Raw genomic sequence first — 14,009 nt, forward strand, 5'->3', positions numbered from 1 at the left:
TAGGACCCAAGGAAGGTAAGGTAGGCTCGACTATCGGCGCAGGCAAGGGAGTGTGGTCCGTGCAGGTATACTGAACACCGCACTTCCTAGGTTGGTTTCCAATGGCCCATCCGGCCCCCCTCCAATTCCGAGAAACGTCCAGCCCATTGCCGTGACGTGCCACACCCAGCAAGGAACGCCCGTACCTCAACGTCCAATCTTTCCCGCCAACCTATAAACAACTGGGGCTAGTGAACGCTAGAAGATGCCGTTGCCCGTGTTATTACGACGAGACCATGTGGAGAAACAGGTGATTGGAGCTGTCACTTACTCCCTCCGCCCCTCCTTTCTAGTGTACGTCGCCAACGTGTCCGGCATCCGAGGGGCGAAAAGTGAAGGCTGCCCATGCATTAGGTAGCAACCTTGGGCGGTATCTTTTCATCCACTCGAATTAATTGTCTTGCAGCTTTGCCTCGACCTCCTGGCTTCCCTAAAAGGTACACAGTAACTCGGGTATGAAGCTCGAAAGGGAGGAAGGGATGCCCGTGTTTGGACTACACAAGCCACGCTAGTGCTGCAGCCTGGGTATCAGCGAGCAAGATCTGGCATCCCTGGGCAATGCCACATGTTGGAAAAGTCATGGGAGGAAAGGTGCCAAAAATGCACAAGGGAAATTAAAAAGGCAGAAAGACACACCGGCATTGGGACGTGCCTGTGCCTCAGCCGGGCAGCCGTGAATGTGGTGGCACGGGGGGAGCGTGATGGTGCCGAAGCCGCCCCGCAAAATGAGACCATCGATCCCAGGTCAGCCGGCTAGCTCACATGCATTTTCCACATTACGGCGCAGAGAAACCTTGAATAACTTAACTAAGAAAGGCGGTATTTCGTTTGAATAGCTGCAATCTATGCCATAGTACAGTGTCGTATAAAACGAGTGATACTTCTATGTCTAGACGTACATACAGCGAAGAGCCCTCCTTGGGATCGTAGGTTTTTCCAGGGCTCTGCAAGCTTGGCTCTTCCCGAAGTGTGGGTGGGTGGTGGCTCCCAGGCCGCTGGCAATCAAAAAGCCAGGTTCCCGTCCCACACCCCGCCCCTCCTTTGCTGCTCTGAGGTGGGACGGAATACTCTACATGGCACCACGAGCTAGGTAAGGCCGGTAATACACATGGTCAATAGTTGCCCTCGCCGAGGAAACTGCGTCTTGTGCCCTTCAAGTTATTGCCTTCCCGCCATCCATCCATTACTGCCCGTGTCCGTCGACGAGTCAAGAGGCGGGTTCCATACCGTGGCCCTGCGTTTTTTTGCTTTCCCCCAACGCTGCAGGGTACACAGTTGACAGCCGACTAGAACGGCCCTAGAACCTCTATCGACGGGACCTAAAGAATTCGAGGTACATATTCTGCTAAGAAAGAAGGGCAAAAACGAACCAACCTCCTACTGCCAGTGCCCGCTCAGTACCTTAGTAGGCCGTGAAGGTACCGGGCTACCTGTAGCCCGCGGGAAAAGGAGCTACAGCGCCTACAGTACCCTATCTACGTACCGTAGGCACCTAGGGACCAGGGCACCTACAGGCACCAAGCGCCAAAAAGATTCGACGAAGGGAAGCGTTGATCCCTCCCTTGCTCGGCGGATTGGCTAGTCCCCCTTCCCACCCTCCATCCCTGCTCAGGCCCCCGGCCACAGCACTCAAAGGCAAAGGACCGCTTTTTTGCTGCTCTGTCGGGTCTGCCTTCCTGCCTCCTCCGCCTCACCACACTCCCCCCAATCCGTCTTTTGGCAACCCAGAACCCAGAGCTCGCGGCTTTTTTCTTCCTCGACTGCTTTTGCTTGCACTGTTACTTTTAACGTGAGCTTTGTCGCCATTCCAAGCCAGCATCTGGTCAATGATTAACCCCTTACTTGTTACAGCCCGCCTTGCGGATATTCGAGTTTATTCTCTTGAGCTGCTGTCACCGCAGCCGTTTCTACCTCGTCCATCTCGTATTAGCTGATATACCGACAAAGCCTACGTCACCCTCCCCCGATGAAGGCGTAGCTATAGCTCCCTTGCCAGTAGCTCGCAAAACGCTTCGCCCGTTGCCCGCCGTCCCGGCCGCGGCGTCGAACTAGAACTTGCCGCTACCATGACGCACGAACATTCGCTCGCAGTCGTTGCTGCTCTTGTCAAGTCTCTCGCCAACGATCCCGTCTCACCGCCCGCCTTCAATGTCCGCGCAGGCGGTCCCCTCCGCATTCCCGGGCCGGACACACCCGCCAAGGTAGAGCTAGAACGCGAGCTAGCTGCCCTCGTCCTCCGCGTACATCAACTCGAGACAAAGGCAGGCTCGGCGCCCGTCACCATATTCCCAGACACCCCGAACGAAGGCGCCGACTCGCTATTTGCCGATGACCGAAGTTCTACGCCCGCGGTCCCGGCCAACAAGGCGGTCAAGCCCAAGTACGGCGATTCCCTGCCGCGAAATGGGTTTATCGACGAGGCTCTTGAGGGGCTCCGTGAGCATGTCGACGACCAGTCCAAACTCCTCGACAGCCAGCGCCAAGAGCTGGCTGGCGTGAACGCCCAGCTCCTCGAGCAGAAACATCTGCAAGAGAAGGCTCTTGCAATTATCGAACAGGAGCGCGTTGCCACTCTGGAGCGGGAGCTGTGGAAGCACCAAAAGGCCAACGAGGCTTTCCAGAAGGCACTTCGTGAGATAGGTGAAATCGTAACTGCCGTTGCCCGCGGAGACCTGTCCAAGAAGGTCCGCATGAATTCCGTGGAGATGGACCCCGAAATTACGACATTCAAGCGCACCATCAACACCATGATGGACCAGCTACAGGTCTTCTCCAGCGAAGTGTCTCGCGTCGCCCGCGAAGTCGGCACCGAGGGCATCCTCGGCGGCCAAGCTCAGATCCAAGGCGTTGATGGCACTTGGAAGGAACTCACAGACAACGGTGTGTCCTGCTAAAAGCATCTATCGCGCAGTTCAATCGACTAACTCCAGGTGTAGTAAATGTCATGGCGCAAAACCTCACGGATCAAGGTGCGTTCATACTCGTGCCAAGCAGTCGAGAGTAGTTTGCAGCCGGTACTGACAATTTAATTCACCGCAGTGCGCGAGATCGCATCGGTAACTACAGCTGTCGCCCATGGCGACTTGACCAAGAAAATCGAACGCCCTGCCAAGGGTGAAATTCTGCAGCTGCAGCAGACCATCAACACCATGGTGGATCAGTTGCGGACGTTTGCCTCTGAAGTCACACGCGTTGCTAGAGATGTCGGAACCGAAGGTATCCTGGGCGGCCAGGCCGACGTCGAAGGCGTGCAGGGCATGTGGAACGAGCTGACAGTCAACGTGAACGCCATGGCCAACAACCTAACTACCCAAGTCCGAGACATTATCAAAGTTACTACCGCTGTCGCAAAGGGAGATCTTACGCAAAAAGTACAAGCCGAGTGCCGAGGTGAAATATTTGAACTGAAGAAGACAATCAACTCCATGGTGGACCAGCTGCAGCAATTCGCACGCGAAGTCACCAAGATCGCCAGGGAAGTCGGAACCGAGGGGAGACTGGGAGGCCAGGCTACCGTTCACGATGTGCAAGGGACATGGCGAGATTTGACGGAAAATGTCAACGGCATGGCCATGAACCTGACAACACAAGTGCGCGAGATTGCAAAGGTTACTACTGCTGTCGCGCGAGGTGATCTGACCAAAAAGATCGGCGTCGAAGTCCAAGGAGAGATTCTGGATCTGAAGAACACCATCAACACCATGGTGGACCGCCTGGGAACGTTCGCCTTCGAAGTGAGCAAGGTAGCTCGGGAGGTCGGAACAGACGGAACTCTTGGCGGTCAGGCCCAGGTCGACAACGTTGAGGGCAAATGGAAGGACCTCACAGAGAATGTCAACACTATGGCCAGCAATCTTACCTCACAGGTACGTCGATACTCGCCCCTTTCCGTGCAACCAATCCAATAGCTGGGTGCAAAGCATGTAGATGAGTACTAACATTACGCTTCCAGGTGCGAGGTATTTCAACTGTCACACAAGCCATTGCCAACGGCGACATGAGCCGGAAAATCGACGTCGAGGCCAAGGGCGAGATTCTTATACTAAAGGAGACGATCAACAACATGGTTGACCGGCTGTCCATATTCTGTAACGAGGTCCAGAGAGTGGCCAAAGATGTGGGTGTTGATGGCATCATGGGAGGACAAGCCGATGTCGCTGGTCTAAAGGGAAGATGGAAAGAAATCACAACTGATGTTAACACGATGGCAAACAACCTGGTATGTATATCTCTACTCGTGCGCTGGATATCAGAGCCTATCCCATATTAACTGGACTCGCGTTAGACTGCCCAAGTCCGTGCATTTGGCGACATCACAAACGCTGCAACGGATGGGGATTTTACAAAGCTCGTTGAGGTTGAGGCCTCGGGCGAGATGGACGAGCTCAAAAAGAAGATCAATCAGATGGTATACAACCTGAGGGACAGTATCCAAAGAAACACACAGGCCAGAGAGGCAGCCGAATTGGCCAGCAAGACCAAATCCGAGTTCCTTGCAAACATGTCGCACGAGATTCGGACGCCTATGAACGGAATCATCGGCATGACACAGCTGACCCTGGATACGGACCTGACACAGTACCAGCGGGAAATGCTCAATATTGTCAACTCACTGGCAAACAGCTTATTGACCATTATTGACGACATCTTGGACTTGTCCAAGATTGAGGCCAGGCGGATGGTCATCGAGGAAATCCCGTATACCCTCCGCGGAACCGTCTTCAATGCCTTGAAAACACTTGCAGTCAAGGCCAACGAAAAGTTCCTTGACTTGACGTATCGCGTGGACAGCTCAGTGCCCGACCATGTAGTTGGCGACTCGTTCAGGCTCCGCCAGATTATTCTCAACCTGGTTGGCAACGCTATAAAGTTCACCGAACATGGCGAGGTCAGCCTGACTATCCAGAAGGCGTCCCAGGTGCAGTGCGTTCCGGGCGAGTATGCCATTGAGTTTGTTGTCTCGGACACGGGCATCGGCATCCCGGCAGACAAGCTCGACCTCATCTTCGACACGTTCCAGCAGGCCGATGGTTCCATGACGCGCAAGTTTGGCGGCACCGGTCTTGGTCTATCTATCTCCAAGAGGCTTGTCAACCTGATGGGAGGTGACGTGTGGGTCAAGAGCGAATACGGAAAGGGCAGCAAGTTTTATTTCACTTGCGTTGTCCGTTTGGCTGATGGCGACATCTCGTTGATTGCGAAGCAACTCAACCCTTACAAGGGTCATCACGTGCTCTTCATCGACAAGGGCAGGACAGGCCATGGACCCGAAATTGCCAAGATGCTGGAGGGCTTGACACTGATCCCCGTTGTCGTCGACTCCGAAAAGAGCCCTGCTCTTGAGAAGGCGCGGATCCAGAGCTCCTCGCCGTATGACGTGATCATTGTCGATTCTATCGAGGACGCCAGGAGGCTACGGTCGGTCGACGACTTCAAGTATCTGCCCATCGTTCTCTTGGCGCCCGTGGTCCACGTGTCCCTCAAGTCTTGTTTGGACTTGGGCATTACCTCGTACATGACGACCCCTTGCCAGCTCATCGATCTCGGCAACGGGATGGTGCCGGCTCTCGAAAACAGAGCCACGCCGTCGCTAGCAGATAACACCCGCTCTTTTGAGATCCTACTGGCCGAAGACAACACTGTCAATCAGAGGCTAGCCGTCAAGATTCTCGAGAAGTACCACCATGTCGTGACGGTCGTCGGCAATGGCAAGGAAGCCGTTGAGGCTATCAAACGTAGGAAGTTTGACGTCATTCTGATGGATGTACAGATGCCAATCATGGTAAGTTTAATCCCCAAGATGGCGATAGCTTTGCGGCTCATATGACTGACCGATTATGCACAGGGAGGTTTCGAGGCGACGGCCAAGATTCGCGAATACGAACGCAGCCTGGGAACCCAGCGGACGCCCATAATTGCGCTAACGGCGCACGCCATGATGGGCGATAGGGAGAAGTGCATCCAAGCACAAATGGACGAGTACCTCTCAAAGCCGCTACAGCAGAACCATCTCATTCAGACGATACTCAAGTGCGCTACGCTTGGCGGACAGCTCCTGGAAAAGAACCGGGAGCGTGAGCTCACGCGGGCTGCCGACGCCGTGACGGGCGGCCGTCGCGACACGGGATCGTCTTTGGCCTTTCAGAGCCAGGCAGTAGTTGCTGCCGCCGCCAACCTCCGCCCAGTCTTAGCAACACGCGCCATAACGGCCGCCGAGGCACTCCTAGAGAGCCCATCCCTCGTCACAGTTGACCACGAGGACCCTATGAGCAAAAACAGTAGAGCACGCAGCAGCCTGTCGGACCCTAACATTCACGCCGCGAAATGATTGTTGCGAACCTGATGTATTTGCTGCTTTTGGGTGTATTTGTTGGCGTTCGGACCTGCATATATCTTTGGAGAAGCAGCCCTTTTCCCATTTTTCTGCTCCGAGTGACGAATGTTTGGCTATGTGTGTCTCTGTATTTTCCATGCTGTTAATCCTTTTGTCTGCATGATACCTGGGCCTAGAAGAACAGAAGAAACAAACAAACTTGGCTGGATGTATTTGGAAGGGGCGAATACGAAAGAGAGAGGACGGCAACATGGGGGAGGCGGGAGGAGCGAAGGGGGTGGGGTCTAACAAGCTCGTATTGGGTGGTGAGACTGAATGTCTGCTTTGCGCGTTGGTCTTCTTGTCTATCCCTCCCTCGGTGCGACATGATGCAAGGCGAGGGAGGAGGTTCCTCTTTTCTTCATTTTCTTCTTATGATGAACCCCCCCCCCTTTCCAACCCCGTTCTCCTTTTCTCGTAGCTGTTTGTCTCTACCGGTCGGCTTTTTTTAATTTATTTTAAGTTCAACTTTATTTACTATGGAAATGGTTCTGGTCAGTTCTCTTTCTCTTCGTCTTCGTGATATGAGAGCGGATGGGGATTATCTTTTTCTTCTTTCTGTTTATTCCCTCTATCTGGGCTTGTGCTTTTACTGGACCTCGTCGGTGAAATAGAAACACGATTTGCCGGGCCAGAGCCGATATGGAGTGAGCTGGTGAGTGTTCGAGTGAGCTAGTGCGAGAAGGCGAATGAAAGAATCGGCTCAGTACGGGAGGGGGGAATACACTCAATGCTCCCTTTCTTCTGAGATATCCAGCTAGCTAGGGCGACTTTGGGGATTTGATGAGCGTCCATCTCCTGAAGCCTCTCCGGGACGGTAGAGTTAGGTAGGTAGTTACGTAGGTACAAGAGGAGATTGAGCCTGGAAAGGGGGCGTGACTGGGTGGATTTGAGCTTGTTTTGATTGTGAACTGGTGCTTTTTCGCCTCTCATCCACCCCCTTTGTTTCTAGCTGTTTTTTTCCCTTTCGATTCGTAAAACACGGAATTCGGTACATGTGTATGTCAAAAGCCCAATGAAACGAAGAGGTTTCTTATTTATTCTTCTTTGACTTAACCAGAAAACCACCCGGCCAGCCACTCACTCACCCACCGACTCGTCCACTCATTGACTCACTCACTCAATCGCTTTTGATATGGATGACTTGGAATAAAGAGACCTGCGTACCTACACCCATCCATCCACCAGCTATGTACACACCTCGTTTACCAACGAAATTACTACTCGCGTAAGCCGCGCCCATTCCAAGTGTATTTGGATTGAACATGATGCAACCCGATATCCAGAAAGAAAAATCCCGACCCCCAAGTGTAACATAATGTACCAACCAAGTAAAAGAAGACGAGGTACGTAGACGACGGCAAGCAAGGGAGGCGCTTTTGAAAGAAGTGGTATTTGTTTTGGAGATGGACATCGCAATAGGCGAGTATGGGGGCCCGAAAGCTTTCCTAGCTGGCAGGCCCTCGATGAACAGGACCAAATACATGTCACGGAATATATCGTAAATATTTGGCAATGTGGTCAAACACGGCCAGGCCAGGTGTGGCTACTGAGCTCGGCGGTTGACAATCTCGCCTGCCTTCAACAAAGCGCTCATACCGTCAAGATTGACATCTGGTTTCCCACGCTTGGACGACTCGGCTCTACATGATGCAGGTTGCGTGCCGTGCCCCGGGTTGACGGTAGGTATGCTTATAGAGGAGTGGGAGTTTGAAGGCCCGCCATGGTAGCCTTTTCATCACCATTAGCAGAGGTTGGATATCTAGGGTAGCTGCACGGCTAACCATTGGCCACAAACATGCCAGCACCGTTTATCGGCTGGTGGACAAACGGTTGGCCATGTTCTCCGGGTATAGTCATTGCGGGAAGTATGGGCTGCTGTTGGCCTTCGTGGACGTGATTTGGCTTTGAACTCAACAGCGAATGGATAGGCATTGAATTGTCGAGTGGGGTTCGAGGGTGCCCTAATGATGAGATGGAAGATGGTGTGCTGGCAGATGAGGACGAGGATTCGCCTTTTCTCAAAGCGGGCCTGGGTTCGTTGGCAATGGTTGCAGCTGGGGGGCTATTGGGAGCATCTTCTCGCAAAGCATAGAATCCGACAGGCTCATGTAGCAACCCGTGACGATCGAAAACATCGGAAAGAGAAGGAAGCTGCCTCTGTGTGGCTGGCTGTTCATGACGGTCCTCATCTGCCCAGTTTGTGATGCGCTTGCTCGGTAACGGTTGCAACTCTCTAACGTTGTTGAAGGTGTTGAAGGTGGGCGAGAGTTCGTATAGGTGTCGGTTGATGTTCTTTGTTAAGGGGGAGTTCACCGGGTCAGCGAGGGAAGCATGATATAAGCTTGGCGTCAAGGACGACGAGAATTGGGCGTCGGCGGAGGCAGATTCAATTCCTTGCTGGGACCCGTGTCGCGGTGATCCGATTTCCCGTTGGGGTTCACTCCCACTCCTGCTCGTCCGGTTAGACCTTGTGCTGCTGGGACCACCGTCTGGCATTCTGACATCGGCAAGTTTCAGTCGCTTCGCCGCGTCCCTGTCTAAGCTCGGTTGCGAATTAGAACACATACATGGCTGGGAAGGCAGAATGGGATGTCGTTAGGAGTGAAAGGGCTCGGCGGGGGGAGCAGAAACCTCTACACACCTTGTGGATGGTCATGCTTGGCCTTGAATTCTTGTAGGTAAAGCTGGTACCTCTCGTACTGGGGCGTCTTCTTGTACTCTTCCATCTCAATTTGGTACCTTTCCTTGGCTACTTGTGCATGTGACTCGAACGGTTCTTTTTCGGCAGGGGATAGGCTCCGCCAATTCTCTCCTACGAGCTTTGCAATCTCGGTGAAGCCCAAATTCCGGTCTTTCAGCTCTTCATCACGCATCTCTTTAAGACAGAAATCGAGTTCAATTAGTTTTCGGTGCAACGACGGGTGCGGGAACCCCAGCACAATAAGGGGTTACGTGACGTACTGGCTGAGAAGAGCACATAGGCCGAGGGCGGTTTCAAAGGCGCATTCTCGTCCACCTACAAACAAGCGGGTTACGAATCAGCCCCTCAATGCTCACTCAGTACGGTGGGTGGGCGAACCCAAAGAACTGCGTCACACCTTTGGATGGCGCCGGTATTTTCGCTTGGTTGGGATGACGTTGCTCGCTTCTAGGGCATCCAGCCTCGAAGAGTCGGATCGGTGGGCGTCTAACACTCTAGGGTCATCGGTAGCAGGCTGCGCCTGGGAACCGAGGGAGGCTTCGGGAGCAATCCCTCGAGAGTTGGCGATGCGTCTTTGAAGCCTCTGAGTTGTCCATCCATCATCAAATTAGCCACCGGAACACCTTCGTGACACAAATACAAATACGGCGCATAGCAGTCGAAGGGATGGGATGCCTACCCGTCGATGACCAAGCTTCACGCCTAGCGCATCGCTGGTGAACCGAAGCATGTTAGCCGGAACAGTGCCTTGCTTTCAGAATGAGAGGCATTATCGAGCTCACAGATCGGATTCGGTAATGTCCAGTATGGTCTCCCATGTGTCAAACCCCTGTTCGACAAACGCATCGAGATACTCAGTGAGGCTCAGCTCAGCAAATATGGTCTCGAGAGTCTTCATGATCCAGTCGGACAACAGCCTGGTAGTGTGGTATATCGGTTAGCTGCACTGAGCCAGAGGCGACGGGTGGAATCTCGTGGCTGTTTTGGTATGGATGGTCTGGAAGCTTGCACACCCCAAGAGCCCCCCCCCCCCATTGCCTCGCCATATGAATCTGCGGATACCTTCATTCTCGGCGAAGTCCCGAGGTGCCGATCCCCGTGGGCGATCTTCGGACGCCCTTGTCCGAGGCTTTGGCGTGTGTGCAGTGCGTATGCTCCAAATGATTTAGATCGAAGAACCAGGGAAACCCACCCTTCACTGTCTGTTGGTTCAATTATCCTTCCCAGGCAGTCGAGGTTGTGACAGTCGCGGGCTCTCGAGTCAGAGCGACGGGTCGCAAGCTGGCTGTCCAGGCGGTAATGGAAGCTTGGCGGCAGCGGTTATGAGGCTTAACGCAGACAGTATATGGGCAAGCTGCTATGAATGGACGTTGGACAGGACGGCCGAGATCGAGACAGGTTCAGGTTCAGAGTCCTGGTGGTGCAAGACGGCTGAGACGTCGAGGCCGTCACAGAAGCCGGGCACGAGTTTTTGTGGGATGAGAAAGGCAGGTGCAGTTTATCTGGGGAGTGGAGTCAATGGCAAAGTAAAGACGGGATTTACACATGATTATGGGATTCTTGGAACTTGGCCCTTTTGGTGGTGGGGTGACGGACAAGATCTCGATGACACGCTATTATTGTATGTACGCGAACACAAGCCGACAATGTGGGACAAGATGCTATTGGGAGAGGGTACGTACCGCATCGAGGCCACAAATAAGGTAAGTACTTACTTGGGAATGGTGCAGATGTGAGTGGCTATAACAAAGGTGTCATGCCGTTCTGGGGCGTGACGGCAACTGGATCGCTGGCTGCCCTAGGTCTAGACCACACGACATGGGGCCGGGTGTTGCTCGTGTAATCTCGAGGCCTGTCAGCGCACCGGCTCCAGACAGACACAACACGACGTGTGGTCGCAACAAGGGCGGGTATATGTACCGAACATGTATTCCGTATGTCTGTACATACAACGTATATTGGGACTAGACGACCTGCCTGCGTGTGGGAGTTGACTCGACTCACCGCCGGCCATTGCATCGCTACTTGTTATTGTGGTCGGTTTTTGTTTACAGCTGTCTACAGCACTGCTGCTGCTGCTGCTGCTGCTGTTCACCACCCATTCGGTTTCCAGGAGTACGGTTGACTTCACACAAGAAGACGAGAACAGATGAATACATTGCCTGGTACGGAGTAGTACCTAGGAGGTTTCGGGGGCGCCATGGACGGAGCGAGCTTTGAAAGTTGAAAATGTCAAACTGGTGATTGATATTATAAGACCTTCAACGAGCACAGAGTAGTGAACGTACATACCAGCGGTATGTACTGCGTCGATTCGAGGAGAGTGGGGACGGGGGTGAGGGCAGCAATGCGCCTCCCAACTATTGCTTGCTTTCCCTCTCAAGTTTGAACGAGTTGACATGGAAGTTGCGAAAACCCAACGGGTACCGAGGCGCAGGGGGCAGCTAGTTCGAACCCAACCCGAGCTAGGACCACAGAGCCGGGCTGGGCAGGCGGGAATGGGATTCTCAAGTCCGCAGTCATCCGAAAAGGGTGCACTCCGGAGACCAGGGAAGAGAGCCAGACAACCGTGCAAAGTATAGCCAAGTCCAAGGTACGTAGCCTAGCGAGACTCGCGGGGAGCCGGGCAAGTAATTGTTTTTCTGTCAAGCAGATCAACGGATGATGGACAGGCACGAGGCTCGGCATGCTGGACAAAAAATGGACTTTTAGTTCCGTAAGGTAGTTACAGAGTTACTCCACTAGAAACTGCCCCTCCACCTCCATCTCGCGCAATCGATTATCGATCGCACTTTGGCTGGGGGGAGGGGGGTGGCGCGGCGGAGCCTCGGTCACCTCTTGATGCTTGCTCCTTGCAAGTAAGGGATGGAGGCACCGTATGTTTGGTACGGATACTCGGTGGGATGTCTCTGAGGAGCAAGGCTCGCTCGCTATTATCGTCGCCGTCGAGGACAGACCATTGGCATTCGTCGGTCCATTGTCCGGCCGAGGGCTTGGAACGGGGCCTGAACCGTGGCAGAGCAGGGGCAGACAGTTGCGGTAGTATTCTGCATTCGAGGCAAAATGGGCATTCCTGCGTAAAGCATGGGAATGGTGAAATGGCGGGTGGGCAGGAGGGGTGTCCGATCTCAGATTCCCACCATTGGGCGCATCAACCACCTTTGGCAGCCCCAGGACCGGGTGACTTTCCATGTTGGGGCGCAGGCGCTTGGGGTGGAGCAAACACTGAAGACTCAAAACAGCTGTTGAGCGCAGGTTGAAGCGCAGCACAGCACAGCGCAGCGCAGGGTTGGGAAACCGGAATGCCATCATCCATGGGTATCCGCAAGTCCATGGGCCAAAGCTCGGGACATTAGGGTGCGGTGCGGATTTGCGGAAAGCGTGAGGTGGGTGAAGGTGGAAAAAGGATCTCGATCCCCATGGAGACACATGAAAAACGTACGATAATGATGGGATTCTAATGGAGCCAGGGTGTGCGGGCCAATTGGAGCTGGCCACCGGCCACTTTTTTGCCCAGCTGGCGCGCCGTCGTGCGGCGTCACGGTGGCAGGCGCGAAAGGGCGCCCAGCCAGTAACAATCGGCCATTGCCCGCAATAAAAGAACGCTCCTTGAGTGTAGGGAGGAATGTTCACCACCTCACGCCTCTTTGTGCAGTACCTACGGTAGGTACCTCTGAGTACTTACTTTGCGTACGCTCCCACTTTGATCAATAGAATACCTACCTGAGGACACCTACCTGAGGACCTGGACCACAGCAGGCGAGCTGTATTCTGCCGTGCCTGCAGGCAAAGTGGCAGTGGAGTGGGTGTCCAATTGTCTTGCTGCAGATCTTGTCTTTTGGCTCGCACGGGGTGCAAAGTGCTATGAAAATCCACTCTCGTCGCGCTCACCTTGTCCTGTCAGAATCGGCGGTTGGCCGTGGGATCGAGACTTTGCACAAAACCCGCCCCAAGCACCCTTGTAACCGTCTTCGCCCAATGTTTCTAATGCCGCAAAAGACAAGAAGCAGAATCCCTATTCTGGAGATGGGATTGCTGAGGAGGTATCCGTACTTTAGGATGGAGGTGGTTGGGTCGATTTCGCTGATACTAGCTTGGACAATGCAGCAACGTCATTGTCCCCGCGGACCTTGTCGCTGGGACTTCTACGGATACCTTTTATTGTTTCCCCGGGAATGGCCTTGAGTCAAAATTAGGAAGCTTCTCGCAGGTGAGGGTTCATAGCTCCCGTCACCACGAAGCTGACATCTAATGATTAGACGAGTTTCCAATTCGAAACCTTCCATTGCATCTTTTCTTGTCAGACCGAAGAATAAGGGACAATACATTTTCACACTTAGGTGTGTATCCTGTACCGACAATATCCACGTGGACCCGAACCCACACATTCACACTTACAACACTGGAGTGGTAACTAACTTGAAACCCTCGTGTGATATTCCTTACTATACTCCAGCCTGGCTTTGATGCTGACTTTCGAGGTCTGACTGAGGGTGCCATGAATATCCTCTGGAAACCGCCCACAAGCTCGGAGCCTCAACGCGCCAAGGCGAGCAAGGGGTTTTGAGATTTATTCTATCCGTACGTACTAATTTTTGGCCAGGGATGCCCCGTCTATCCCGCAACGCCATTAAATGGAGCCGTCCAACCCGGGCTTCAAAGTTCAGACAGCGGCGAGTGAGCGCGACAGCGCCTCTCATCCATGGGAAAGGCGAAGGGGCATGGCAAAGCGGCACAAGAGACCACCTAGCGAGACAGGCAGTTGTCAGAGCGCCTGCTTTGTAAAACAGCCTCCATCCATCTCTCTCCCAAAGCAGCTCGCTAGTTCTAGACCTCGCTGCAAATATCGTACGAGCTCAATCTTCAACCTCTTCTCTGAGTAGACCGCGACCA

General features: G+C 53.7%; 2 protein-coding genes across 2 annotated transcripts; one reads left to right on the forward strand and one right to left on the reverse strand.

Annotated features, from left to right (window-relative positions):
- Window positions 1-2,105: 2,105 nt before the first annotated feature.
- B0T26DRAFT_746106 (putative histidine kinase group protein) lies at window positions 2,106-6,367 on the forward strand (the record flags this gene model as incomplete). Its single annotated transcript, XM_060444657.1, has 6 exons — window positions 2,106-2,919; window positions 2,976-3,008; window positions 3,079-3,905; window positions 3,992-4,258; window positions 4,325-5,821; window positions 5,885-6,367. 6 exons carry the CDS (start codon window positions 2,106-2,108, stop codon window positions 6,365-6,367), a joined length of 3,921 nt encoding a protein of 1,306 aa, XP_060303038.1.
- Window positions 6,368-8,191: 1,824 nt separating this feature from the next.
- Window positions 8,192-10,014, reverse strand: B0T26DRAFT_634775 (uncharacterized protein; the record flags this gene model as incomplete). Its single annotated transcript, XM_060436660.1, has 6 exons — window positions 8,192-8,957; window positions 9,053-9,290; window positions 9,377-9,431; window positions 9,514-9,699; window positions 9,796-9,829; window positions 9,899-10,014. 6 exons carry the CDS (start codon window positions 10,012-10,014, stop codon window positions 8,192-8,194), a joined length of 1,395 nt encoding a protein of 464 aa, XP_060303039.1.
- Window positions 10,015-14,009: the final 3,995 nt, after the last annotated feature.

Source organism: Lasiosphaeria miniovina (genome assembly GCF_030549165.1).
Source record: "Lasiosphaeria miniovina strain SMH2392-1A chromosome Unknown B0T26scaffold_1, whole genome shotgun sequence".
Classification (NCBI taxonomy): Eukaryota; Fungi; Ascomycota; class Sordariomycetes; order Sordariales; family Lasiosphaeriaceae; genus Lasiosphaeria; species Lasiosphaeria miniovina.